At 39.1% G+C, this 13,972-nt stretch overlaps 1 protein-coding gene across 1 annotated transcript in view; it reads right to left on the reverse strand.

The window, feature by feature from the left end:
- Positions 1–6,587, reverse strand: part of CMPK1 (cytidine/uridine monophosphate kinase 1) — a 10,361-nt gene extending 3,774 nt beyond the window's left edge. Inside the window, exons 1-7 of the mRNA XM_025207070.1 lie at positions 6,554–6,587; positions 5,442–5,480; positions 3,308–3,438; positions 2,758–2,904; positions 1,924–2,076; positions 449–525; positions 274–370 (exon numbers count right to left, since the gene is read on the reverse strand). Coding sequence (XP_025062855.1) covers positions 274–370; positions 449–525; positions 1,924–2,076; positions 2,758–2,904; positions 3,308–3,438; positions 5,442–5,480; positions 6,554–6,587 — 678 coding nt within the window. The remainder of the gene's footprint in view (positions 1–273; positions 371–448; positions 526–1,923; positions 2,077–2,757; positions 2,905–3,307; positions 3,439–5,441; positions 5,481–6,553) is intronic.
- Positions 6,588–13,972: the final 7,385 nt, after the last annotated feature.

The raw sequence follows: 13,972 nt of genomic DNA on the forward strand, positions 1-13,972 counted from the left end.
GACTTTATCATTCTAGTTTTATAACGCCACCAGAAGCCCCCTCTAAACCCTCATGGAAGGCAGTGCTAGCTTTTAAGAAGAAAAAAACAGGCAGGACAGAACAGACTTTTGCAAGAATCCTGCAAAATCGTATTTTATATTTCACAGAAGACCACATTGTAAATAATTACAAAGAGGGACACCTATTTGGAAGAACTAGAGACAAAGATGACTATCAACTAGTATACTCTGCCTTGTCATATGTAGCCCAACATTTGTGTTCTGAAAACTTACTTCATCAACGGATTTGGAGGCATCCACTTTTCTGACTTTCCCCATTTTCTCATATTGGTCTATTATGGGCTTGGTTGACTGCAGATATGTTTGAATTCTAGAAGAAAGGAGAGACGCGTTAGAAAATGAAAAGATAAAAAAAAAGAAAGCATAACTGAAGTTCTGGGTGTGATACCTCTTTTGTAGACTCTCTCGGTTGTCATCACTCCTACCGCTGCTCTTTCCTCTTTCAAGGCAGCGGTCAATACATATCTACAACAGATATGAAAAGGATTAGTAAAGGGTGTGGCCATGAGCTTTCCACATCTCTAAAGACAGAATTAACAACAAGCCTTCACATTTTGCTTAAGTTACTTACAAAACATTGAAATATATATTGCATAATTCAGTTTGTTACAGTAGGGAAGGTCTGATGAATAAAGAACGAAACAGGAATTAGTTTATGATTTTCCAGTTGTTTTTTTTAACGGTGGTTTGAAAAAACGAGGGGGTGGAGGGTGACAGGGGAGGCAAAATGGCTTTAATTTTCAAGAGTGAAAAAGTGCCTAATTTGAGACAGTTTAAGGGGACAGTTATTTTTAAAAACCTGCTCAGTGTCTGTCCACTGGGTGGGTGGTTTTTCTTAAGTGATATTTTCATGAAAACTATTTATTTAGTTTTTTCTTAAAATTAACTTGTTCTTTCCATTGAAGAAACACTTATCCACACACTTCTTCTTGGAGACCGAAAACAAATTGTGTAGATTTCTTTTTACTTCTGAAAACAAACTTTAGGAAAAGTCAGTTTAATGATTTGAAAAACTTTTTTCGAGCAGCTCAAATCCTCACACTTCAAGGGCAATGCATGCCGTCAAGATGAGCTGTCTTATGTTTGTTAAATTAATTTAATACATCACTGTCACGTTGCCCTTGTAATCTGGTTACTCATTTAGAGAAGTTGCTGATTATTTGGCATCTTACTGAAGCTTACAACTATGAAACGCTTATACTTGCTTTATCAGCACCTTGGACGATATCAATGAGTATGGACACACATACATTTGGAACCATTTCAGAAGGGCAGCAGCTGTTACGTTTCAATTTGTTAGGTGTGGTCAAGTTGGACACGATACAAATGTAGTAAAACCACTCCAACTTTACCACCGACTCATCCAGTGGTAAAATTAGAGCCGTTTTGCTACATCTGTATTGTACCTAGCTTTTCTGCACCTAGCAAACTGGAATGTAACAGCTACTTCCCTTTTGAAACTGCTTGGTACACATGTGCATACCCACAGGATGCTGCTGACACACTGATTCTATAATAGACAAAGGCATCAGACTACAGGAAGTAGACGGAAAATATTTTGTCTTTCAGAAACCACGATGTGTACCTTTATAGAACAATGCTTTTGATTATATGTTCATTAAATGGACTGTTCAGATTTGTTGGTCAATAGGATGCTAATTATAACTAGTAATTTGCTTTCTCAAAAAACAATTGGTTTATATATTTGCATAGTGGCCTTGGTCTCTGTAGTCCAAGAGTCTCGTCTGATGTTGCTAATGCATAAGTATACTGAAGATGTCAGTACCTGCAATTAATGTTCTTGCCGTCTGCCTCCAATCATACAGTACATGGGAAAGGCACAAAGTAATGATATTTCATTACCTCATTGTCGCAGTCAAAAAACAGAACAAAAGACACGTCTGCCTTTCCATCCATAGTCTTAGTCCAGCCTTGAAGATTGTCTTCATTTCTGGGAAATCCATCAATCAAGAATTTGTACTTTTGGGCATTGGCAGCCATTGTTTGATCCATAGCCTGATAAACAGAGTGCAGTTCAAGAATCTCTTTTACACAAAACACTATATCTGCTTATTACATTATCACCAGATGTTGGCACAAGTTACAAAGCAGTTTTAATGTGGGCTATTGTGGGTGTATAGAATTTATTCCTCTGCTGTCTTAATGGCACTCTCAATATTTCACTGCTGCTCTTAAGAGACCAATAAAACTTTAGAAAGAATATTCTTGATAGGCTTCATCCGTTATTCTACAATGCTCGCAGACTTTAGTCTGTGTTCCGACTTGTTACGTACTCCTAAATCTCCCACTGTGCACAAATTTAGTTTGGAAAATATATGTACTACAAGATCCTGGAACATATTCTTATACAATAAACAGTGCATTGAGTTTCTCAGTTTTCAGCTTAGGTCAGATTAGAAAAAAAAGTGGGAGGAAAAAAAAAAAGAAATCACAAAGCATGCCAAGTGCTCTCTTTGCACTTCACATAATAAAGGACTGGATCTCTTGCTTTCTATAACAGCCAGAACGTAACTATGCAATTTTTACAAGAGGCAAACTATACAATAGGCATCCATTTGGCTATCATTTTCCTCTTGCTTACTTCAAAAAGGATGGCAATTCTTTCTCCAACTACCTCCTTTTTGCTCTTAGCATGAAGAGGCGAGCAATCAGGAAAACCACGTTCACGTTCCTTACCCTCTTCAACAAGCTGATCGTTATCTCAACAGGTACAATTTCTCCCTCCTTAATGTAATTTTCGATGAGTTCTCCATACTGAGATCCTGGTCTTTTTCGTTCATCTCGAAGAAGGTCGCCTGCCGAGAGGTGGGTGTAGCCATATTTCTAAAATATGCAAAACAACAGAACGTTAAACAGGCACAAAAAGGCTCTCTGGAGGAAGCTTTCTGGCAGATTAGGGCACTCGCTGTTGGTAACATCCAACATGTATGTCCTATTTTGAAAAATAATTTAAGCACCCCTATGACTTTTGAAAACAGGATCCAAGCTCTTTAGATCTTATAAAAGTTTATCCTTTATTACAAATTATACGTTTCATAAGGAGATGCACTTCCACTCAAAGACAGAGCTACTTAGAGATTCATTGGAAATACTTAGTCACAAGGTCAGATGATAGTTTGCCAAGGGATGTATCACACACCCTCTTTGCTTGGCAAGTTAACAACCTTATATTTTCAAAATAATGTCCTAGCTTCAGTACAAGTGGGGAAATTTACTTATATCTCACAGTTCTCTCGTAGTGTGCTCCAAACGCAGTGCTGAAAAAGAGAAATCTCTGCTTTTTAATCCTGGCTCTGTCACTGACTCCTTTTGTGGCCCTGGACAAATCAGTTATACTTCCTGCATGTGTCAGTTTTCCTGTTTAGCAAATGGGGATGATAATAACTAATTAGACTCAGAACAGTGTTGGGAGCACTCATGAATGCTTGCAAATGCTCTGCAGAGATGAAGCACCAAGTGAATGATGGGGACTACATTTGTTACAGGTAATTTGGATGAAACTGTATTCTTGTTTTTAAAAATATCCCTATTTTGTCTGGGCTGCTATTACCGGGTGAGCAGGGGTATAGGTTGTAGCCTATGTCATTACAGGGTAAGCAGCACTTCAGTCCCCTTCGCCACAATGCTAGGTAATAGAAGCAAAGTGGCTAATTTGGCTGAAGAGTGGGACACCAGGATCCAACTACTCTTAGACTAGACCCCACTTCCAAAGCAAGTTAAAAACATGCCTATATGTGTTCACCAAAAGGTTTGCACTCCAGATTCTTCCTTGCAAGTTTGGTATAAGTTCTGCTCAGTTCTGGCCCCTTTCTTCTTTCTCTGCAGCCTTCTGTCATAGAGGCATCTCTAGCTACTGCTGCCCACTTGGCGCTGTCATATTCCCCCTCCCTAGGCCGGGGGCTTTAATGAGTTAGCATATGCTCTGACCACAATTTCAGGCTTGGAAGAATAAACTTCTTTAACTTAGCTGGAGCCATACAGGCGGATAGTCCCCCACTGACAGCTTCCCCATTGTTTCCTCAGGATTTTGGCATTTGCTCTGAAGCCACCTTTACCATTATTTCATTTCCAATTCTCCTTCCCCCTCCTGTTTTTTAACTCCTTGCAGTTAGCATCAAGAAGGATGAGAGCAAGCAGATAATCTCATTTAAAGATACCTCTGTTTAATTAATAAAAAATAATCCAAAGAAAACTCCTTCATTCACCAAAATACACATTCAGCTATATACAGACATTGAAACTAGGAAACTTGGAACTAGATGGGAGTCTCTGTGAAGAAGAAGAGAGTCAGGATGTACACAGAGTATGAGGGGCTAGTGTCTGTCCTTAGTGCTGATGTGGCAGTGCACACTGAAACAGTTACACTGGTACTACTAGAAATCTCACTAAACTGCATAAATACAGCAGTGCAAACATACCCTATCACTATCAGTGTGTGGCCAGTGTGTGGCAACCATTTATGTACACTGGTCACAAAAATACCTCTAAAAGAGTTACGTTTCTTTCATATAAAAATTCCAGTGGAAAGCAAACATGCACTCACACAGGAGGCTGGATCAGATGACCCTGGAGGTCTCTTCCAACTTTAGGATTTTAATCTCTGCTTTTTTTTAGGTGCCCACTGCCACAGCATCGAGACACCAGAGGTAAAGTAGACAAACAATGTAAAATATAACTGTGATCATGCCATACAGATATTGTTACCGCTTAGATTTCAGAGCTCAGAAATAATAATTCCCAGGAGGCGAGGGGCAGCGGAAAAAGTAAACGACAGTTATTTCTAACTACACTATCTGTTATTTTTAACTACAAATAATGAATACCGCATCTGATTTTTTATAATTAGGCTTTAGCATTAAGAAAAGAACTTATAAAAGTGTTAAAAGCAATCAGGACTCGTGGTAGAGGCGATATCTTTTATTAGACCAACTAGATTTTTGCAAAAAAATGTCTTTAATTGCAAGCTTTCGGGCACAAACACCCTTCATCAGGCCCAAAAGCTTGCAATTAAAGAAATTTTTTTGCAAAAATCTTGTTGGTCTAATAAAAGATATCACCTCTACCACAAGTCCCGACTGCTTTTTCCTCTAGACCAATACGGCTACAACCTGGATACCTATAAAAGTGTTACACACACACTTCCATAAAACAAAAAAGACGCTTCCTAGGAGCTTACACAAAAAAAATACAAGTCTAAGAATACAGCAGCGAGTAAAGCTATATATACACACTTAGTTTAGTACAGAACAACAACAACAGCAACAAAAAGCTTTGGATTATCAGCCTGGCTGCAGTGAAATCCACAGCAAATTAAAAAGAAAAAAAAGAAGCACAGGCCATAGAATAATGTGCATAATTACCTTTTATGGCTGCAAGCTTGGGATTTAAAAACTTGGCTACTAAATAAGAACAGAAGAATTGTTACACAACTCGCCAAGCAAGCTTAAAAACATTTTAGTTGCTTTCCAACTCCACCCACAGAAGCCTGGAAAGACGGCTCTGCTATAGTCATAATTTAAGAAAGGATACAATTACCCAAATCCCCTAAAACTGTACACAGCTGGATAAAAAAAGCATGCAAGATTTCGACATAAATAACTGTGAAGAGAAACTCTAGCTATATTCTCTATAACTTTACTTCATTTTTGATTAAATGTGCATTGGATTTGGATATGCCTAGTTAATTGTAAATCTAATTCTAACTACAGAAGCCATAAACCAGAGTAATTTTTTTTGATAAGCAAGAAACTCTACTCTGTAGAACCCCAAATTAACATGTAGTTCTTCTTGCTACAGTTAAAGAAAGATGACATTTTTCAACATTAAGTTTCTACAAAAGAGAAAAGAGGAAGAAAACATAATCCCTTTGGTTTTAGGGGATTAGAGAACCGGTTAATTTTCCTCGGTATTTTTCTTTTCAAGCAAGAAGAAATATTGGACTCAGGCAATCTTCTCTTTATTTTGCAACTACGAACTGAAAGAGTTTTGAGCTGCTGAACAGGAAAGAGGTAGATAGAAGTATTTTAAAGTGCTCTTCTATAAATAGGGATGCTTTAAATAATATTAAATGTGATTCTAGAATCCCTTTCAGAATGGATTAGCTGCTACATAAAACAGCCTGCTCCTCTAGGACTCGGGAGCAAAACACGTTTGTTACTTTTGATGCAAGACCGAAAGAAAACATTTAGTTTTAAATCATGGAACGAGTGTCTGAAAGTGTTGATTTCCAAGCTTTAAATTGTAAGCTTCAGAGATGCGATACTCCACCTATTGCCACCTGCTTTCAGGAAGCCATGTCTTCAGGCCCAGCTGATTTGCTCCCTTTCCTCATTGCAGGGCACCTAGGTATCGAGCAAATGGACTGGAGCTGATGAGATACTGTCTCCCCCAGGTGTTAGGAAGGGAGGTGAAACAGGAAAAAGATGGTGATGGAATCGCAGGGTTCTAACAATAGCAACAGCAAGGCATGTACTGATGCGGGCAGCAACGCTGGTGGGACGCTCCATGAAGATGTAGAGCACATCTAAATGCAACCACTGTGAAGTAATGTGTTAAAAATCAAGGCCCAATCCTGTTCCTTTGAAATCAGGAACAGAAAAGGAGTGAAACTGGGACCTAAAACTCTTGAAGGCTGGAATACAACTGCTTCAGGTTTCTGGTGCTATCTGGCTGCAGAAAGATGACCGTCAAGAGAGCAGAAGTCAGATTTGTATAGGACTTGAGTGCCTATTTTACATCTTCAGGTAGCTAAAGTGCCTAGCAGGATTTTCAAAAACAACAACCTGCTTTTAAATGCCTAAATACCTTTAAAAGTCTGTGCTGAGGTGCTGCACTTAGACATTGAAAGAGAACAGATTATTTACTCTAAATAATATTAACTTTAAAACAGTCTCTGAGTGTTTGTGGTACTTAAATTCAGTGTGTCACAAAAATGACTTCATCTCCACCCCCTCCATGTTTCCTTAGCCTAATCACAAATTTCTCTCTCAATCCTGGAAGTAAGGGAGAGGGAAGTGAAAGGGAAAATGTAAGCTTTTTTGACAGCCCAACACCATCGTTAAAAAGTCTCTGGACTGGAACTCGAATGGAAACTGAGAAAATGGAGCATAAGTGAAAACTATTTGAGTTTCAGAGATTAGTCGCCTTTGCTTTTTAGCAACTTTGCCTTAAGAAATCATAGTCTGGTATTAATTTTCCTGAAAGTGTTTAATGAAAATTATTACCAGACTGATTTCTTAAAGAGATGTTTATGGAGTAATTCTTGACTCTTAACTTTTCCTGAAGGGATTTCATGAAAAGTTAGGAGGGACTGACTCTCATGATTTAGTGATCTGTTCTGACTAGGAAAAACAGATGATTATATACTCAACAGAATCTAGAGAGAGAACAAAAAGCCTGGACACCATGCATGCTCCACAACTGGAAAATACAAAGTATTACACGAGTACCTTGAAGCATTTTACAACTATACTTCTAATGTTCCTCCGAGGCAATTTATAATTTAATACAGTTCTTAATAATGCTTTATAAAATGGAGCAGCTTGTAGTACACATTCTTTAATATAGGAGAGATGACCAATTAAAGTAACAGGTCAAAGTCTCTGCTTGTAATGCAATAGAGAATGGCATACGGAGACTCGTAGTTGGCATGCCCCAAGTATACGCATTTTTAAACCATCTCTGTATGAAGTTTGCAAATCCACTGTCACAGAATGGACTGATCAGACACATTTCCAAAGGAGGCTGCATTATAAGGTCCCCTCTTGTGCAACACTACAGCCACCCTATTTTAAATTACTTCCACAGTAAGAATACAATAGATATTGCTTTTGGTAGATAAAATCTTAACTAAAAACTAAACTGTGAAATAACTGAACAATAATAAGGAAGACAGTAAAAGGAGAGAGAGTCAAAAATTGCACAGACCTTGACTCCTGCCCTGGCTTCTTAGAATTGATCATAAAAAATAAAATTAAAATGGTTTGGGGCTGGAATTAAAGAGAGGTGCAAAGAGATATATATTTTTTATTGAAATTCTCATTTATCACACCTTCAGTAACCTTAATATTAAGTTTCAGTCATTACACATCTCTACGTCCTTTTCTCGAAAGCTGAGAATTTGTGCAAAGTGCATCCACAATAACATAGATGGTCAAAGAGAGCATTTTTTTTACAAATGTCTTGTTTCTCTAAACAACCTTTTGATTTTAGTTGTATTAGGTATCAGCCTTTAGGATTGTGACCCTGTTGGTAAAGTGTATACAGTCAACAGAGATCCTTTCTATCTGCTTCTAATCAGTGTTTGGGAAGACACTCAACACATCTTCAGTTCTTTTCTCACTTAAAGTAGGTATTTGCTTCCATACAAAACATGAAAAAAAATCAGCATATATAAGACAAAGGGGTGAGGTCTGGTTGCAATTCAGCATTAAAATTCAATTCCAGGTGTGGCCTACATAATGATATTTATTTCCATTACCTACCCCAAAAAACATTCAAATTTTCAGTCTTACCGTGCAACATGAATTGTAAACTTTGAAACACTGCATTTGTTAGGCACCTGTAACACCTGGGTGCTATACAAATTAAAACAAGCCACATTATTTTGCCTTGTACACCTTCTACACAGTCATCTAAGATAAATTTTCGCAGACCACCTGCATGACTCAGGAATCTACACCTCCTTGCAAGATGTTAGGCCTCAGACTACTTTTGAAAATGGGAGTTAGCATTTTTTTAAAGTTTTATCCTTAGTCGCTATAAAAATGGTTACAAATTTCTGAACATGTATTATACTCCTATAAAAAATGTTAGGCAATCTGAACTCCTAATACCTAATGTTCCCAGGAAATGCTTCCAACTTGTTTAAAAAATAATTAGTTAAAAAAAATGTTAAGAAAAATGTAAACTAGTCTTCAGTTTACTTCCAGAAGACAAAAAACAAGTAATTCCTTTGCTGCTTTAAGTTCAGTAGTTTGGAGTCCATTAAAATATTTTTTTGCATAGTTCTTTATTCTTGGAAGTTTCCATATCATATTCCCAAAATGAGGTAACAACCCTTTCATTAGGGTACTGACTCATACATTCTTATCTAGAGAAAAAAAAATCATGGTATCCCACTCTATGATTAACTTTACGTTTGAACACAAATTTACAAGAAGATGCTGTGGTGAAGGTCAATTCTATTCTGGGATGTATTGACAGAAGGATGAAGGATGCCTGGTGGCCAAAAACTTTACAATATCATTGGCAAAACAGCAACTGGAGTCCTACGTAGCATAACAATAACTACGCATTGAAAAAGTCTGTGCATTAAAGAGAAGCATGTTTAATCTAAATGACCTAATGAAACTACATTTTCTAAAGGAAAGGGATAAGCATAATTTCTTTATTAAGATGTTTAAGGTAATGTCAAGAAAGAAAGTTATGTTGGACGATGACTGTAACAGGATCAATGTTGTTCCTTTGCATTGACGACTGTAACAGGATCAATGTTGTTCCTTTTGTTTTTGTTGTTCCTATATTTAGGAACCTCATATACATACACTTTGGTAACTGGAAGGCTGCTAAAAGAGTGCATATACCAAGTTATTCAACTGAACCAGCTGATTCTGGTATCCTCCCTCTGGAAGTGGACTGTGAAAGGTTCAGATGAGGTAAAGCTCCACATAATCAACCTCACCCAACCAGCTGTTTAAGGCAAGCGAGGGTGTGCTTGCGAAAGCTGGACTGCAAATAATACAGGAACTGTACAGAACAAAGTTCTTTCCTCTTCCTACAACAGCAAGGGGGACTTGGGACAGAAAAGCAGCTGTAAAAAAATTCAGATTTCAATCAAGTCCCTGATCCTTTGATGAACATATGGAATTTACCCAGTCTTTCCTACTTAAGAGAATCAGGCTGGATCAATCATCTTTTTCAACCTTATCTGTGAAGATAAGCAGCCCTAATCTATAGCCACCTTTACACACCGTGTCATTATAAAATTTCCGGTTGGTATTAAGTGCTTTTCTCTCGAGTCACTTTTCCACTTTGGTTCATAATCACATCCTTCTGCATAATGACTAGCTTTATGTTAGAGGTATCTGTTTGTGATGGCTTAGGCTCATATTTACCAACTAAATAACTTCCCTAACGGTGTTGTGTTTGTGACCAGCTCAAGTTAGTTGAAGATTAAAATGTATTTAGTGAAAAGAATACAAGCTACTGCTCTAAGGATATATACAGTGCAGCATTATTTTACAAATTGCTTACAGTTATACCTCCTAAATCACAGGAGCCCTTGTTGGATGAGTGAAGGGAGGCTTCCTTTCCCCTCCCATTTGACATGATCCACCCCCTTTTGCCAATATCTGCAGCAACAGGGAATTACTGTGCTGATTCTCTCTCTTGTATGGAGAATAGCAACAACTATACTGATTTCAAAAATCACTCAGGAGCTGCAGGACTGGTTAAGTGCTGTTCACTAGGAGATGAATATTTTGGGAAGTCACTGCATTGATGAATTCCAATAAACATCTCATACCTAAGTATGATGAGAGATACTGGACTAAATTCATCCCCAGTGTAAGTTTTGTCCCAGACAAAATTCTATCCAAATAAAGCAAGCTCTGAAACTCGAGGCAGCGCTTGACTGCATAGAGCCTGCTTCATTTGCCTACATGCGCCCTATACTGTCAGCACTTAACATGATTCAGTGCAGCTCTTAAAATGCAACAAATGGGAAAGGAGGAAATCAAACTAACTTCTATTTGTTGCCTGTCTCATTCCTAAAGATTCCCCCCTTCCTTGATGTAAGCAGGAAAAAAAAAGATACAGCGCTAGCAACATTTCTTTTTTTTAGCAGCTATAACTTAAGCAGCAGTGACTCATTTGACTCCTACCAAAACAGTCTTTTTATCCAGCGACTTTAAGTTAGCAAACCAAAATGATTTACATTTCTAACTATGGGGCACCAACCACAGAAAAGACTTCAGCCCTGAGGCAGCACTAATGGCTTGGTGGAAGATACATGTCCCCGTTCCCCTGCACCCTGCCAAAAAAAATATTTCTATTTGCTTATTCTGTACTGGGAACAGGATCCGACCCCCAAAACAAAAAAGGCTTTATGAAAGTTAAGCAGCGCAAAAATCTAGAACTCTTGGTTCAGAGATGATACCTTTTACTAGACCAACTAAGAAATCGCAAAAAAAAAAAAAAAAAGTCTTTAGAAAAGTTATTTAAGTTAAGAATCTTGTGTTCCATAAGTTAAATAATAAGTTTGTTTCAATTAGAGTTCCTAATTTGAGGGAGGGAAAAAATCCTACAGTCCATTTTCAGCCAAGACCAAATTTTTATAACCTAGAGAGACAGCACGGAAAACTGGGATTTGATGGCAATGCGGAGAAGCTAAAACACCACCGCCAGGCATCACCAGAATAGAAACACACAGTGTAAAATGCTAGTGCCAGCCCTTGCGGTTTGTTTTACTTTAGTAGTGTAGGCAACATGGGCGTTGTTACAGTTCTTACTCATTTCTCTCAATGTGGGAATGGATAAATCCTCATAGTTTATGGCTCTCATGTAAAATAGCCAACCAAGTGTTCTCCATTTGAAGAGGCTGTTTTAACTCCAACACACTGAAGTATTTGGAAGCCTTGCATACCCCATAACTGGCACAATGAATGTCATTAACCTCATTTAAAATGAAAAAAAAAAAGCCTGATTCTGCACGTAGAGAACTCTTAGCTGCTACTCTATGTTGTTCCCTCCTCTCTAGTGGATATTTTTTTTCCATTTAGAAGTACTGCTAAACAGAAAAAAAAATCTAAACATTTGTGAGAAATTATAAGTGTGTAAAGTTCTAAAATTAAGCCATGTCACCATCTACTGTTAGTTTAAAAACGTTTGGTTATATATAATACAGGTCTATTATTGGACCACCTGTAACGTTGTCACGGCCACCAACCAAATATATCATCGAATCATAGAAAACGAGGGTTGAGAGGGACCCCAGGAGGTCACATCTAGTCCAAACCCAGGTCCAGCCCCAAGTACATCATTCCAGCCAGGGCTTTGTCTAGCTGGGTCTTAAACACTTCCAATGATGGAGATGCCACCACCTCTCTAGGTAACCCATTCCGGCGCTTCACCACCCTCCTAGTAAGAAAGTTTTTTTCCAAATATCCAACCTCAACTTCTCTTGCTGCAACTTGAGCCCATTGCTCCTTGTCCTGTCATCTGCCCCCACTGAGAACAGCCCAGCTCCATCCTCTTTGCAGCCCCCCTGCAGGGAGTTGAAGGCTGCTATTAAATCTCCCCTCAGTCTCCACTTCTGAAGACTAAATAAGCCCAGTTCCTTCAGCCTCTCCTCAAGTCTCATGCCCCACAAGAATTTTTGTCCTTCAGTATTAACTTAACACAGTGATGCAATGCAAAGCCTCACTCCGCGCATCTTTCGATCTTCGTCGTAAACCCCCGCCAAAGGCCCAGATCCTACAATCTAATCCCTGTGGGGAGAACTCAGCAGCACCCCGGTGACCGCCACCAAGTTACACAAAGGATCAGATTGCACATAAGTCTGAAACATCATTTTCCAAACCAAAGGAGCCTCTCCATTCCTAGTCTAAATCATTTGTTTCATGGACACTAAACATCATACAACTAAAATACCGTAGCTGCGATGATCCAGGGAACGGGCAAGAAACAAGCTGACAAGAGACCCAAGGAATGGGGGCGCTGTGATACGCAAGGGCTTGTCTAAGTCTCTCCCAACCGTGCAGTTCGTCCAATAAAAGACATCGATCACATAAATCCTTTCCCCTCAGAGGAACGCATTCCTTTTCCCTTGTTGTATCCAGTTTCTTTGGCTTGTATTATCAGTCCTTAATGCTGCAGCAGTTATCAATTCGCCAAGTGTACCTGCCTAGCAGGGTGATCTTACTACATCGACTGGATTGCAACAGACCACATCAGATTTATACACTGACAAGGACACCACGTAGCGTGTGGTGTTAGCCATGGGAAAACACGAACACACTCCCAAGCAAGCTCAAACCCTGGCTGTGATGCCGATCGTCTCTAAGGAAGCCATCATCAGCCTTTTCAGACTTGAAGCACCCCTCTAGATAGTCATGCTGAACCCACGGCAGTGCGGGAGGCCTCGACAGACTCGACATCCCCCTGGGAAAATGTGAGGTCTCGGTTTTTACTTCTGCAAAAACATACTAGAGCAACCCGGGGTTGCTCTGGCATGTGGCAGGATCACGTGGCACGGGCGGGCGCTCCCTGGGGACAAGCCGCAGTGGCACCAGGTGGACACGAGGCACAACACGTCCCCGAGGAAACAACCGTCCGTGCCCGCGGGTCCCTATTTGAAATCAGCCCGTTTATCACGTGAGCCGCATCGTGCGGGCGGTAACACCACCTGGAAGGGTCTCAAGCCACCTGCGGGTCTGTTTAAATCCTCGTCAACCCCGCGGGAAGGCCTGGACCCGGGGACCGCCACGAAGAAGCGTCTCGCTGGAGATCTCCATCTCTCTCTCTCGCCGTCTATATCTGTATCTAGAGACTAAATATAGATAGATAGATCTAGCTCTAAATATGGATATAATAGATAGATTAACATATAGATCTATCTATCTTATCTACATTTATATCTAATAGAGATCTAGAAATAAATATAAATATAGATAATATAGCTATAAATAAAACTATAAATAGATACATATAGACATAAATATAACTATATAGATATAAATAAAATATAGATAATATAGCTATAAATAAAAATATAAATAGATACATCTATATAGTTATATTTATATCTATATTTATATAAATAAACGTGTGTGTGTGAGGGGCTCCCCAGGCGCGAGGGCCCCGCGCGGACTCCAGCTCCCGTGATGCCCCG

The sequence above is a fragment of the Alligator sinensis genome, unplaced genomic scaffold (assembly GCF_000455745.1).
Source record: "Alligator sinensis unplaced genomic scaffold, ASM45574v1 scaffold781_1, whole genome shotgun sequence".
Lineage (NCBI taxonomy): Eukaryota > Metazoa > Chordata > Crocodylia > Alligatoridae > Alligator > Alligator sinensis.